This window comes from Panthera tigris, chromosome D1, assembly GCF_018350195.1.
Source record: "Panthera tigris isolate Pti1 chromosome D1, P.tigris_Pti1_mat1.1, whole genome shotgun sequence".
Taxonomy (NCBI): domain Eukaryota; kingdom Metazoa; phylum Chordata; class Mammalia; order Carnivora; family Felidae; genus Panthera; species Panthera tigris.
The window spans coordinates 102,575,222-102,590,253 of NC_056669.1; the positions used below are offsets into that span (position 1 = coordinate 102,575,222).

Consider the following 15,032-nt stretch of genomic DNA (forward strand, 5'->3'; position numbering starts at 1 on the left):
GCTCCCAATTAGTGAAGGACACTGCCATCAGTGAAGAGGTCTATGACTCGTACAGTTTTAAGTCAAGGAAAATTGCTCTGTTTTGTTTTCCTTCTAAGAACACTTCAGAAGAGGAAAGACTTCCATAGACGAAGTTAATAATTTGTATAATAATCACCTTGGCTTTCACCTAAAATTCTGAGAATTACCACTTCCATTGAGATAGAATGGGGTAGACTGCTTATTACTGTCCATGGGAGAGGCAGGTGGTGTTTTTTTTTTTTTACAAGTTTATAACTCCCAGAAGACTAAAAACCTATTAGGGGATTTTTAGAGAATTAGAAGGGCAGTTTCTATCCTTCTGTGTACCTCACAAGCCAGAGTTAAAGGCTTGTCCTATTCATTGTTTGTCAGAAATGTGTGATGGCTATTGGAAAGGATGAAGTTTTGCTGGGAGCAAAATAAGGAACGGCTTGTTTTTCACAAACACTAAAACGACAAAGTTTATCAATTTTCTCTTTGATTTATTTTTTTCCAAAAAGAGGGGTAACAAAATGTCATCTCTGAAAGAGGCTTACTTTACACCCACTAGTGTCAGTGGTTGGGATGCCAGGGATAGGGAGTCAGACACCTACAGTGAACAGACTTAAATGCACCATTGTTTCTTTTCAGAGTGTTGCAGATTTGCCGTCCCTCCAGTGTGGGGGTAGAAAATGGAATAAGGATAGAAGGGATGTAGAATATGCTTTCCTGCCCACAGTAAGGATTTGGAATGGACTCTGGTATGTTGAGTACATTTGAAAATATTATCAGATTGATTGGGTGCGTTTACAACAAAGTCGTTCCACTTCCCTTATAAGTCCTTTTTATACTGTTTTACTGGCTCGCATCTGGACTCCACACTTAACTTCTGTCGTCGTCACATTTATCTTCTTTGTCCCTGTAAGTTGTGCTTGCAGTGGTTAGTCATCAGATATTTTAACCACCTACACAAAAGCAAACTGCATAAAAAACTTGATGAGAGAAAGGGAAAATATGTTTTTCCCTATATCACACTCCTCCCCCATCAAAAGCAACAAGTTCTAATAATTGGGAACTTTCTGTTTCTCCTTTTGTTTCTTGACCTCTTTATAGGTACCATATGCCAACAGTTTGCTTCAATAAGTTATTATCAGTATGCAATCAATTTTAAAATATTCTCCAGGGACTTTATCTTTTTTCCTTTTGAGAAAGGGATGCTAGCACAATAAAAAGTGGTGCAAGTAAGCTGGCTTCTACTAGGCCCTCTTCCCTTTCCCTGTCTGCTTCTCACGCTGTTTACTTCTATGTCCTTCCAAGGAGCTCTCCTAACCTTAAAATTCCACGTTGCCTACTCATAGTCAAATTGTGTTACCTTGTTAATAACTCTTCCCATTGCATATTCTCCATCTTGAATTGGCGATTCTAAATTCTGAAAATGTAACTCAGATACAAGTATTCTTTCTGGGAGATGCGCTTCCCCCTAATCTCTGGTTGCCTGTGGTTATTCTGCATAATTGAGACTTACTGTGCTTCAGAGAGTTTGGATACACACTGGCCAGGATTACTGGGAGTTAAAAAAAAAGAAATCAGGTATGGAAAAGCATCTACATAGAGCACTTGAACCTCCTTTGTACCTGTTGGAAAAAAATCTAAAAAGTGTACTAAAGCCAGCTAAGGTTATCACGGTCTGGTTGTTTGAAGTACCATTTTTCCCTCCTTCTTTTTCCCACTTTCCAATGTACTCAAGAAATTTGAAAAATTGTAATGGATCAATTTAAAATATTTTATTTCCTGAAAGCCTTTTTTGCCTGTTGTAATGTGCAGGACCCTTCTCCTTTGATGGGAGAGACAGGTAGTTACCTGAATCTAGGTTGAAAAGGTTATGTAAAAAGAAATTATAATAAAAGGGATACTCTGCTTTTCAAATCCTTGTTTTCTCTTAATCTAGTTAAGACATATCCAAAATAAATATGTAAAGAAGAACAATAAAAGTTGTCTTCTTGGAAGCAACTTGTCTTCCTTGATTGTAATGATTACAGTTATCCAAAGGATGAAGACCATTGATGCCGTTCAGTGAGAAACAAGTGCCCTCAGAGCAGGTTTTATGTGGCAGATGCTGTTTGCTCTCATTGAGAATCAGACAGTTAGCATCTGACTCATTTTAGTTCTTGATTTCTAATGCTGAGTTGCCATAAGATTCTGTGATCATCTGGCAAACTTGGAAATCCCTCCCATGTTTTGGCAGACTTGTAGAAAAGATGGCCTTATTAGTCTAGTAGAACGTTAAGGATGCTGTGAAGTTTATGTTAGTCTGATAAGTGACAAAACCTTGGTGGCATTTAATATCAGTGCTTTTTCAGAAAACTCCGTGTCCACGCAAGTACTAACTTAAAAAAAAGAACTAGAATCCTCCTACATTCTTAAAAGGCCTACTATGACAGCACCCACTTCTCACTTTTCTCCCTTCTTACTCTCGCTTATTGTTTACTTATGGAAGTTTGCACCTGAGGTGTGGGTTTCAGTGTAGAGGCAACGTCTATGCTATGAAACAGTGGGAGCTAATTGATTGATTCAGGGATGACACTTGCAGCTCTTGGGTCAGTAAGTATCATCCTCTAACCTACGGAGTTAAATGCAATAGAAGAACAACTCTGCACATGCTGTTAAACTCTTTTGCCCTCATTTCAAAGCCCAGCTCATTCTCTTATCTTGTTGAGAAGCAGTGTGGTGTGACTGGGCTAAGGAAGAAAAAGAAAAGCATGTTGTCACTTGAGACTGCCTTAGAAATGTTACCCGGTCAGGGTTGGGTGTTTCCTGTCCTTTGGAAGAAAACAGGCCTAAACAGTACCTTCCTCATCCTGTAGCTATGAGGAAGGCACCATGATCGAGGTTAGAGATGCTTACTTTGCTGATTTTTGAGTGTAAATTAAACTAACTTTAGGTACGTAATGAAGTGATACAAATGAAAAGATGCTGTATTTTTAAGGGACCTGTTTCACATAAACTTTGTTTCTTAACAAATGTGAAAAACCTAAAGAATGAAGTTGGAAAGTCAATGAGAGAAACAGCTGTAAAATCAGAGACCTATATTGAAATTTTGTGCCTGCTTTCTGGGTTTTGTGTACATTATTTACTTTCTTTAAGCCTCAATTTCGTATGTAAAATGGGGAAATTAATATCTCATAAAATTATTCCATAGGTCGAATAAAGGCTTTAAAGCCTTTAGCACAGTGTCTGGTCCAGAGTAGCTGCTTAATCAGTGGCGGTTGTATTTATAGTAATAACTTAATATTCTTGAACACTTTACCAGGCCAAAAAAAGGAAAGGAAGAGGAGGACATGGGGAATACAAAGGAGGGTAATAATAAAATTAAATGATTATATGTATATAATACAGATCACATTAGGCAGGGGTGTCATGAGGATTAGTGTGATAGTGACCTTGTTGCTAAGTGCAAAAGCAAAACAATGACATAAAAACAAGTAGGCTAGGCACTGAGTGGAGGAGAGAGATGGAGGCAGACACTGCAGGAAAAAAAGCTGATTAAAAAGGGGCCTTTGATTCCACAGGCACAAAAATCCACAGCCAGGAATTTGCTGCCACCTCTGAGTCAGGCAGGGGGTGGGGGTGGGGTGCACAATCCCATTAGTACAGAATGCCCAGTGGATTTAGTCTGAGAGTCACATTTCTTATTTGGACCAGTGTAGACAGAAGCAAACCCAGCTCACTTGTTTCCTGGGACATTTGAGTTAGGGGATGGCTTTCGCAGAGCACTCATCGCTGACCCCTCACCGCCGGGACCTCTGTAGCCGCTCTATCTGGCTAGCAAGGAAGATTCGTTCAGATCTGACTGCTCTTATGGAATCTTATGTAAGTTGCCTATTTTGCTGTTGTCTGTTTTCACTTCATCTCCTCTGATGAAGCCCGTTACCACCATGTCTGTCCCAGCCCCCATTGCCAATCGTGAAGGCCCTCCTCATATAGTCATTCATAGATTGGGCCCGTCATTTGACATGGTTCTTCATGGTTCCTTCCCTTAAGGAAACTCCTGTGACCTTATTTTCTTCTCTAGGCTATTTAGGAGACATGCTCTTTGAATAAGAAAATATACATGGGGTTCTGGGTAGGATTGGCTATATGTCTTGGAGGCTGTTCCTAATTTGATCGCCTACAGTCTGAATTCTACCAGAATAGATTAGCCGTGGGCCCTCTAAGTGTGGGTTCTTTGTATACATTGTTCTGAATTTTTTCACTGTGTAAAGAGTGAGGTGTATAGGATTGAGAGAAGAGCAGCACAGATCCAAAGAATTTCTCCTAGCCACTCACTTTTTCATAATTTATACCAAGTCTCCCTGTGTCTAAATAGAATAGTCACCTACACTGTCAAAAGGATCCCCTAGAAAATTCACTGGGAGTTCCAGACCGGTTTTCTGATAGAAGGAGATCCCCATCAGTGTCCATCTAAGGCCTATAGGAACACTGAAGGCCCTGTGAGAGTTCTGAATATAGATTCGTACAGCCTCACCAGTTAGAAATCAGACTCTTTGAGATACCAAAGAGTCTGATTTTTTTTTTTTTTTTTAAACGAATTCCCACTGAATTCTCTTAAAGGGTTGTCCTCACCATTGAGAGTGGACAATGGAAGAGACAGGGGGTTAGAAGAATTCTACAGTGGGTTAATTCTAGGGCTTCATAGATGTACCCAGTGTTTTTAAGTATGTTTAAGTTACTCAAATCTCCAATATGATTTAAAATACTCCAGTTTCCAGGAGGCAGTTTGAAGTGGGAAGGAAGCATTCTAGACCAGTGGTTTTCAACCTTTAGAACCCAATGAAAACTGCAGATTCTCCCACAAAAACTGAACAGGTAGTCAAAACAGTATGTATAATTTCAGAGACAATAAGGTCTTCCTAAAGTCCCATCATTGGATCTCAAATAAAGAGTTCCTTTTGTAGATTTGTTATTTTCTTTACAATCTGGATCCTTTTTGACCAGGAAGATGAAAAAGATTTTACATGAGATTTAGGGATGAAATAAAAATGTTGGGATAATTACAGAAGATATGATGTTTTTATGTATCCTTGGCCAGATGAAGCATCAGGGCCTGAACGAGAACATAAACCTGGACTCTGTGGATGGTGTGCCAGTGGCAAGCACTGATCGATGGAGTGAGCTGACTGAGGCAGAACGACTCCAAGACAACCTCCAAGCTTATCGAGCCTTCCATGTTATGTTGGCCAGGCTTTTAGAAGACCAACAGGTACATTTTACTCCAGCTGAAGGGGACTTCCATCAAGCAATACATACCCTTCTACTCCAAGTTGCTGCCTTTGCTTACCAACTGGAGGAATTAATGATGCTCCTGGAACACAAGATCCCCCCCAATGAGGCCGATGGGATGCCTACCATTGTTGGAGATGGTGGTCTCTTTGAGAAGAAGCTGTGGGGCCTGAAGGTGTTGCGAGAGCTTTCACAGTGGACAGTTCGATCCATTCGTGACCTTCGAGTCATTTCTTCTCATCAGACTGGGATTCCAGCACACGGGAGCCATTATATTACTAATGACAAGAAAATATAGCAGTTTTCCCTCTTCTCTCCCCCTTCCTTTTCTAGTGGAATATACACAGTTCCCTGAGGCCTCACTTTCCCATTCTTAAGTTTTGAAAGTTTTCTAACCTTTTAAGACCACAGGCATTTTCATCAAGTATGGTTGGAGACATGGACAAATGGGCATAAGGTTTATTGTGGAGAGTGTGTGTGTGTGTGTGTGTGTGTGTGTGTGTGTGTGTGTGTGTGTTTTGGACCATAAGGGAGTGGGGACAAGGGCAACATCCTTCCACTTTAGTGCTCTAACCTTTTCTACCCACTAAGTTAACCTTACAAGTATTTAACAGTCTCACAGGATAAATGTATGTTTAACTTTAGTCCTAGATGACTTTTCTGAGAAGACTGGAACAGTGAATGAAAAATCATGGACTCTACTAGCCAATTCAAACTCACAGATAATAAAAATAGTAACTAACGTTTATGGAGTATGTACTGTATTGTAGCAGTACGCCAGGGGCTCTGTGTGTAATTTCCACAACTCTTTTGAGGGAGGTAGTGTTCTCCCCTCTTGGCAGATGAGAAAACAGGGTCACAGAAATTACAACTTGTTCAAGGTTACCCACCTAGCAAATGGCACGCTTCAGTTTGAACTCAGATCTTTCTCACTCTAAAGCCTATGTGCCCTTCACTTTAGAGGCCTAATTATGAACTTCTTTCACTGCACCTCTGTGTCACAGAGGGTTGGAAAATTGACCCATGTAGTCTATTCCTAGCACTGGAAAAACAATCCCCATTATGTGTCCTGATACGTTACTAGAACAAAATTTGCATGAAGGGCAGTATTTGTTGCCCATGTCTAGCTAAGAAGAGCGCACTGGAGATGTTAAGATTCGGTTTGGGGAAAAGATTAGGCCCACCAGACTTGTGAAATTAGGAAGCTCCAGCCTGCTTTAGAGTGCCCACAAATGTTTTTGAGTTTTGGATTGGGCACAACTCGTACTAGGTTACCTCACATTTATTGTAATCAGCAATGTGGAGACATAGGCACTGTAAGCCAAGCATTCATGCACAATGGTTGGAATACTACTCAGGTTAAAATGTCACAAAACTCCTTTTACCACACATTCTCTGGACTTAGTCATGAGGAGAGGGTGAGGCCCGCTCTGTTCCAAGTGGGAATGCCAGCGATACTGAAGCAATATACAGCAAAGCCTCCATGCTTCACAAGAAAGGGGCAGGGCATTGTGTTCAATGTTCTTGAGAGAAACACTATATGAAAGACCCCAACTAGTAAATGTGGGCATTAATGGAAAAGGTCATTTGCGGTCAGGCATACGAACCAGTGCTGCAGGGTAAACCCAGAAGTTCTCAGGTGTGACGTTATTTTATGCTACCAGTTAAAGTCACCATCGTGGATGGGGGACCCAAATCAGTTTAGTTTACTTACTGTGCTCTTAAGTGAACCATGAGTCAGAGAGGGCTAACCACATAGGTTGCATGAGATTGGGATGGGGTGACTTAGCTTTCATCTTTTTCCCACAAGGGTTTGTGTCCACAACTCCACGAGGTCAGTGTAATGAGGACTCTGGGAGAGGCACTGTGGCAATACAGGGCAAGGAAGGCCCTGCTCTGCAATATACATCTGTGGAAATGGCCTTGTATGTGTAAAAGACATCAGTTCTGGTTGGAATTGTGAGGCACGAGGTTAGGGTTAGGGAGTTCTAGGGAGGAGCTCAACGAGGGCCAGAAATCATTTTCTGGAGGAGGGAGGAGTTCGGTTGTATCTCAGAGGGTGGCTGGGTACCAAATAAAGAGAAATCATGAGAAGAGGAAGAGTTGGCTGGGTAGAAGAAAGTGAGGCAGTAATAAACATTTGGGTCCAGCTGCCACTCGAGGTTAATGTTTGCTTTTATTTCATTTGTAATTTTGGTGTATAGGTAGATATTGTCTCAGTAAAAGCAGAGAGGCTTACTTCATTTAAGCTTTCTCTGATTTAAACTTTTTCTTTTGCTTAAGAGCAGTATTTCTAATGGATAAAGTACCTGTTTATTAATGTGAAGCTCGTAGATTTACCTATGAAGTATTTTAGGCTCTTTCTGTTTAATGGATAAAGATGGGAATACAGTTTCTTACTGGGGAGTAACTGAACACAAACCTGAATCTGAAAGAAGTGGCTCCCAAGGGTTTTGTTTTTATATTCAGCAGATGAGGCAAAGCAGACATTGGCAGAAGTTTTGGAAATCAAGGGAGCATGACTTAAGCTTTGTTGAGTTACATGTGTAGAAATGTTTATCTGTAAGAGGCACATTCGAAGTGGCAGAGGGTCCAGAAAAGGTACAAGTACTAACTACTGAATGGGAGAAAAATAGGAAGCTGTGTGAGTCTTGATTAGTAAGCAACCAAGTCCCCCTGAGTGTATGCCCAGCGTTGTGGTAAGAGTTCTGTATCAGTTTCTTCAAAAAAAACTTGCAGCATGCCTCAAAAGAATTATGGGGAGGGGCGCCTGGGTGGCTCAGTTGGTTGAGCGATCAACTTCGGCTCAGGTCATGATCTCACAGTTTGTGAGTTCGAGTCCTGCGTCAGGCTCTGTGCTGACAGCTCGGAGCCTGGAGCCGGCTTCGGATTCTCTGTCTCCCCTCTCTCTGCCCCTTCCCTGCTCATGCTCTCTCTCTCTCTCTCTTTCTCTCTCTCTCTCTCAATAATAAATGTTAAAAAAAAAATTTTGTTTTTTAAAAAGAAAGAAGTATGGGGAAAATCCCTAGAAAAATGTAGATAGAATAAGGGAGAAATGAGCACTCAGCTCTAATAACAAAGTCGCAAAAGTGTGTGGCTCTGAATGTGTCAACTGTGCATCTTGCTTCTCTGAAATGGACGCGACATTGAAGAAGGGACTGACAACAGGCCCGTGTTCTAGGGGTGTGTCTCAAAATACAGATAGGAGTGATGGCAACACTGTGGAAGTATGGTTTTTTTAAGAGTCCAGAACCCAAAAGAGATTTTTGGCCTTTAGGTTTTAGTTCCCTTGTTTCTTAGATCTATATATGGATAGGATCTCTGGGGAATCATATTTTTATAGACATATAAACTATCTGTAGTTATATAATATGCAACTATAAGACTTATATAAAATGTATAATTATATATATATATGTAAAGACATGTGTGTGTGTGTGTGTATATATATGTGTGTGTGTGTGTGTGTGTGTGTATATATATATATATTTTTTTTTTTTTTTTTTTTTTTTTTTTTTTTAAAGCATGAGTTTAGTTCCTAACCCCTAACTCATATTTTGTAAAGAGGAGTCCTTCTATCCCACAGCCTCTAGAAAAGTCCTTTGTTAGGAGAGAGATTCTGTTTTTCTGAATCGGTAAGGAATTACATGTATGAGAACTGGTAAACTTTGCCTTGGTTTAAGAAGGTGATTTGGAAAACACTTGCAAATTGGCACAAACTCACAGGCCAACCATCAAATAAAATTAGCTTTGAAATGATCAGGTTTGAGGGAAGTGAAGGTTTTAATAAAGTCATCGCCTTGGTATTGCTGTTATTTCAGGCTCATGTGGATTAAAGCCCAATGGATGACTCATTCTTGTGACCACTGGTCAAACAGGCAGAGGACAAGTAAATATTTCAGGGAGACCTACATAGTTCCAAAGTGGTTTAGAATGACTATGAATCCTCAGCTCTTCATAAAGTGGCTGAACACCTACTCTCTTAATACTAAGGAGTAACACAGAAATGCAGGAAGCAAAGGGGCTTCCACCAGGGCGATAAAGTGATTGGTGAAGAGGAAAAATTAGTCCGATTTGGGTATCAACTTCAGTCGATTTATGGTATGTGCGCGAGTGTTAGTTACTAGGCAGTGTTTAGACCAGGGCATTGAAGAAGAATGGTGTGGCCTCCTGCCTCAGCCCACCCAAGAACAAACCTCCCGGATGTCGGGGACACTGAAAAAGTGAAAGTGGTAAAAATGTCCTCTTTCCGCTCAGAAGCTTCTGTAGAGCCCTGAAGTCTACAGATAAACACAGTAAAAAATACAATTTGATCTTTTGATGAAATGTGCGGGGTGTGTGGTAACATCCATGTGCGTGTGATTCTCCTGTTACTTGGATCCATCTATTTTTGGCAGATAGAAAGTAAAAGATGCAAGAGCGGCTAACAATAAAGATCTCGCCTCAGCAGGACCACGAGTCGCTTCTTTTATTTCTGTATCTTTGGACGAGCAAGAGGAATTTCAAGTGGTTTCAACACTGGATGAAATTTAATCCTCCCAGCAAGGGCCAGGCTCCGTCGAGCGTGCCGGGTGAATCTCCGTGATGCCAGGCCACCGGGAAAAACTCCCGAGGCCAGTCAGCCTAGAAAAGGCAGATTGCCCCACACCTATCAGCTAGCCTGCAGACGGGGAAGATTTCCTTTCGAATGGTTTAATTGCAACTCTGAACCCCAGTCAAAACCTTTGAAGGACAGAGAAGAACCCTGATTGGCCTGTTTCTAGTCCAGTTTGAAGGTAGACACTTAAGCTGGGAAAAATCGCATAGGGGAGAATATGAGACTTAACTAAGAGATGCTGCATTTTTATCTACGTGTTCAAGGCAGTGTGAATACTGCCTCATTTACTCGTGCCAGGCAGTTAATCCTCTGAGATATCATCTCACAAATGAAGGAAATGAGAATGAGCATTAACTTGCCCAGGTCCCTCCCCTAGTACCTGACCGGTGTGGAGTTTTAGTTCTGGCTCCAAGACTCACTCCCCTATCACTGCCGTGGCCACCTAACAATCGAGGCCATTTTATGTTGAAATCCTCCTCCATATCTGGATTTCAGATAAAGCCAGCACAAACCTGTGCCAAACCCTGGTAAGTTTCCAAACTTTGAGACAAGTCACTTTTTCTGAGTTTTCTCATTTAAGAAATGGAAGTGGCCACTAACTTCACAGCTTGGTAAATGGTTTAGACAAATGAGTGTCTGAAAGTACTTGTGAATGACATACACACATCAAGTATATTTCATGTCTCCCATAGCTTGGATTCGTGTGAGACCTTCAGCTGAGGAGAGAGGTCTGTTAAGCATCTCGGAGAAACACCAGTTGCTCCCCAGGATCCCATCTGGTCACAGCCTACATGTCCCCCTGTTGTGCCTGTGAGCCTTCGGCCAGTAGAGGCTGACCCGGCAGCCAGGAATCCCAAACCTACCTCCCTGAGAGCCCAGACTGGCTGTTCTCCACACCCAGAAGGTGGCTTTCAGAGGAGACGGGGTCAGGCAAGCTCCAGAGCAGCCAGGCAGACACTGCCAAGGATGCATTAAAGCATGCATTTAGACAGAGTCGCCTGCTACATGCCAGCACCTCCTCTTAACACGGAAAGGAACTCAAAACTTCTCCACCGGACAGCACCACAGGGCCAGAGGTTCAGTAACGCGCCCCAGTGTCGCAGGCGGAAAGCGGAAGAATTAGAGCTACGGCCGAGTGGAGAATTTCCCACCGCCCCGTCATGCTTCTGCACCAGACCAACCTCATCTTGGGAGGCATCTGGTGCCTCTCCGTCCTTCTCTTGCATCCAGCACTCTGGCAACCCTTCCTCTCACAAGCCTTCGGAAACTCTGGGAACAGCAACTCCTAGCCCGGACTTCTCTTGTGACCCTATATGCCATCCCTCCCCTGACAAGGAAAGTGGGACCCATTCTGAGGTAGTGGTTAAATATGTTATTCCTTCCAGGATGAGCATCGTCTGAACAAGGGACCCAGGGAGGCTTTTTCAAAATAAATTCCCAGGGCACCTGGATGGCTCCATCAGTTAAGCATCTGACTCTTGGTTTCGTCTCATGTTGTGATCTCACGGTTTGTGAGTCTGAGCCCCGCATCAGGCTCTATGCTGACAGCTCGGAGTCTGGAGCCTGCGTCTGATTCTGTGTCCCTCTCTCCCGGCCCCTCCCCTGCTTGCTCTCTTTCTCTCTCTCAAAATAAATAAAAATAAACTTTTTTTAGGAGTGTTTTTTAAATACATTTCTGAGGCAGATCTCTTTAGGTCAGACCAACCTGATGCCACACAACTAGGTAAAAGGTTTAAGATGACTTCCTCTTATCTTGCTTAATTATCCCTGGCTCCTTATCCCCAAAGCTTGGGGTGGGGAGAGAGTTGGAAGTTACACAGACAACTCAGTAGGTCGCTAAAAAAATTAACAACCTGGTTCTAAGCTCCAAAGCTCAGTCTTCCAGCAGTTTCCTGTCCCACTCCCACGAAATGCCTATTGATGCCTACTCTGGACCAGTAATAAGGATACAGAAAGAAATGTTAGTGGTAGTAGCAGACATTTATTCAGTATTTATTTACTCTGTGCCAGTCGTCATTCTAACTGCTTTACGTGCATTAACTCATTTATCCCTCACAAAAAGTCTTTGAGCAGGCCACCCCAAAATGTGCCACTTTGGCATACTGGTTATTTTAAAGTTACTTAAACAGCCTGTGCAAGGACATTCTGACCCTCTTTTGTCTCCAGAAAGCAGAAAATAAATCTGGGAAAGGAAGGACTCTCCCTGTACCAGGAGAGAGATAATATGCTCATCACCAGAGAGAGGGAATTGAGGGCTGAGAAGTCTGTATACACAAACCATGTTACTTCTTCACTAATTTACTACCCCAAGCCCAAACCCCTTGATCTTGTCAATCCTTCACAAGTTTGTCTAAAAGGTATAAAAGCTGCCTGCTCTGGTCACTTCTTTAAGTCTCATATTTTTATATGTGTATGTACGAAATTAAGTTTGTCTTTCTCCCATGAATCCGTCTTTTGTCAATTATTAGACCAGCCAACGAATCTAGAGGGAAGAAGTTTTCTCCCTCTACGGTACAAAGATTTTTATTTTACAACCACAGGAACAGGCACAGACAGCAGATGGTTCCCTGCCTTGCAGACACTCATGATGTCCTAAGAAAGCAGGCAGCCAATGGGCACAGAAGTCAAGGTGTGGTTAGTAGCACCCTGAGTATAAAAGAAGAGTGGTAGGAGGCCCAAGGAAGGAAGGAATGTAGAGAACTGCTCCAAAAATGGTGTTTTGGGAGCTAGGCTTTGAAAAATGACTAGGATTTTGGCCTCAGGAAAAAGTAAGGAGAAGTAGGTAAGAACATTCTGGAGAGAAGGGAGGAGCACTAGTCAAGGCTTAGCTGCTGGAAGGTATGTAGCATGTTTGGAAATGTTCACCAGGACTGAGCTCAGGGTTCTCCAAGAGCCACAGTAGGAGATGAGACCGGACGAATGAGGTGCTGGCACCTTCAGGAGAGATTCTCTGGAAGGTTCTTCAAGAGGGATGGTGCTAGCATCTACCCTTTGTTTTAGAAAAACAATTCAGAGGGCTCTGTGAGAGCTGTCCTGGGTGTGGAAGTGGCCTGGGGCAGAGGGATCCATTAAGAAGATGCTGTTGTTCTCAAGGTAAGATATGTTTTTGGTTATTCGTGGAAATGTTAAAGGCACCAGGGTACAGAGGTGAACACAACACAACCCCTGATCTTTTAAAATTTGCACCCTGGTTGAGGAAGAGAGGCAACGGCTAATATAATTTAGAAAGGAATGAGAATTATATAGGAAATCAAAAAGTGGTATAAAATTAGAGAGGAGGCCATGACAGAACTTCCCAAGGAGTTATTTTCCTGGAAATCTGAATGATAACAGCCAACCACCAAGCGACCTGAGAGGAAGTACCAGGGTCACAGGGAACTACTGAGTGCAAAGCCCCTAGGCAGGAATGAGCTTCCCATTTTCTTGGAACTGAAAGGAGGCCAATGTGGCTGAAACCAGGAGGGCAAGGGAGCAATGCCAGTGTGCAGGCCCTCAGCCAAAGACCAGGAGAAACAAACCTGTGGTTACACGGGTGGCTTTATTACCTGTAACAGCGAGGAAGAATGGACACCATGGGAAACTATGGGGTATCTCGGTAAGACGGTGTTAGCTCTTATGGTAGGATTTAGGCTTTGGTTGTGTGATTGAAAGAAGGGCCTGAGAAAGCAGAGAGGTTGGCTCTAGCTTAGATGCTATCAGAAAGTGAGGGCAATTCTATGATTGGGTATTTTGTGGGTGGCAGCTTGATTTTGTCTGTGATTAGACAAAAGTATGAAGTGGCTTTGTTTCCCTTATCACGGTCCCCGGGAGCTTTGTGCAAAGTTATTCTTCTATGAGTTTGTTTCAATCAGTTAGGCTCACTGGCTGTGAGCCTCAGACCAGCCTGTGATACACTGAGATCCAGCTGTGAATGTCAGATCAATGCTGTGCATCAGGGGCTACGAGTTTTCTCTCTCACTAGCAGTGAGAGTAAGTGTGGAAAGGGATTTGGAACACAGCAGGTGTATAACCAACTCTGACAGAAGTCAGTGTGTGGTTAGTATTTCCACATAGACAACAGACAGCATCTCCTCCTAGATAAAAATGACCCCAATCATAGAATTACCCTTGCTTTCTGACAGCACCCAATTCAGAGCAAAACTACATTTTACCCTTTCCCAAACTAACTAACCTGAGTCCAAAGCCTATCACAAATCCTTGCTAACGTTTCCTTATTGAGGTGTCCCAAAGTCCCCATGATGTGTTGTCTCCCTCATTGCAACAAGCCAATAAACCCAACTTTGACTATAGGTGTTGTCCTAGGGGTCTTTGGCTAAAGGGTATTGACACTACAGAGAGAAACCATTGGAAATTTTCAAGCAGAAAAGTGACTTGATAGGATTTATATGAGTACTCAAGAGTCCCTGTGAGCAGGTGAGTTTATAGGGGCAAGAGTGCAAGCAAAAAATAAATAAATAAATCCACAAATGATGGAGAACCTGAATTAAAAGTGACAGTTGATGAACACCAGTCAGAGTGGCTAAAATTAACAACTCAGGCAAACACAGATGTTCATGAGGATGTGGAGAAAGAGGATCTCCTTTGCACAGCTGGTGGGAATGCAAACTGGTACAGCCACTCTGGAAAACAGTATGGAAGTGCCTCAAAAAATTAAAAATAGAGCTACCCTATGACCCAGCAATTGCCCTACTAGATATTTACTGAAAGGATACAGGTATGCTATATCAAAGGGGCACATGCATCCCAATGTTTATAGCAGCACTATTGACAATAGCCAAAGTATGGAAAAAGCCCAAATGTCCATCGATGGATGAATGGATAAAGATTATGTGTGTGTGTGTGTATATATATATATGTGTGTGTGTGTGTGTGTGTGTGTGTGTGTGTGTGTGTGTATATACACATATATATATACACACACATACATATATATATATATACATATATATATATATACACACACATACAATGGAGTATTACTCAGCAATCAAAAAGAATGACATCTTGCCATTTGCAACTACGTGGATGGAACTAGAGGGTATTATGCTAAGGGAAATTAGTTGGAGAAAGATAAATACATGACTTCACTCATATGAAGAATTTAAGATACTAAACAGATGAACATAAGGGAAGGGAAGCAAAATAATACAAAAAC

At 42.2% G+C, this 15,032-nt stretch overlaps 2 protein-coding genes across 3 annotated transcripts in view; both read left to right on the forward strand.

Annotated features, from left to right (window-relative positions):
- The window catches only part of ZFP91 (ZFP91 zinc finger protein, atypical E3 ubiquitin ligase), a 47,079-nt gene extending 44,003 nt beyond the window's left edge, over positions 1-3,076 (forward strand). The window contains exon 12 of the mRNA XM_042959466.1: positions 652-3,076. Within this exon, the coding sequence (XP_042815400.1) occupies positions 652-780 (129 nt within the window). The 3' untranslated portion in view covers positions 781-3,076. The remainder of the gene's footprint in view (positions 1-651) is intronic.
- On the forward strand, positions 580-5,642 carry CNTF (ciliary neurotrophic factor). Of its 2 annotated transcripts, none has more exons than XM_007092642.3 (3): positions 580-761; positions 3,703-3,870; positions 5,090-5,642. In XM_007092642.3, the coding sequence occupies exons 2-3, from the start codon at positions 3,757-3,759 to the stop codon at positions 5,576-5,578; spliced, it is 603 nt and encodes a 200-aa protein (XP_007092704.1). In that variant the 5' UTR covers positions 580-761; positions 3,703-3,756; the 3' UTR covers positions 5,579-5,642. The 2 variants fall into 2 exon arrangements, with proteins under 2 accessions (XP_007092704.1, XP_042815402.1); XM_042959468.1 differs by having other exon boundaries at positions 3,708-3,870.
- Positions 5,643-15,032: the final 9,390 nt, after the last annotated feature.

Excerpts from the sequence above, each read along its gene's own strand:
- CNTF (XM_007092642.3), top strand. The coding sequence starts at position 3,757 with ATGGCTTTCGCAGAGCACTCATCGCTGACCCCTCACCGCCGGGACCTC. Across the intron at positions 3,871-5,089 it reads CTGCTCTTATGGAATCTTAT|ATGAAGCATCAGGGCCTGAA; the intron begins GTAAGTTGCCTA and ends ATCCTTGGCCAG.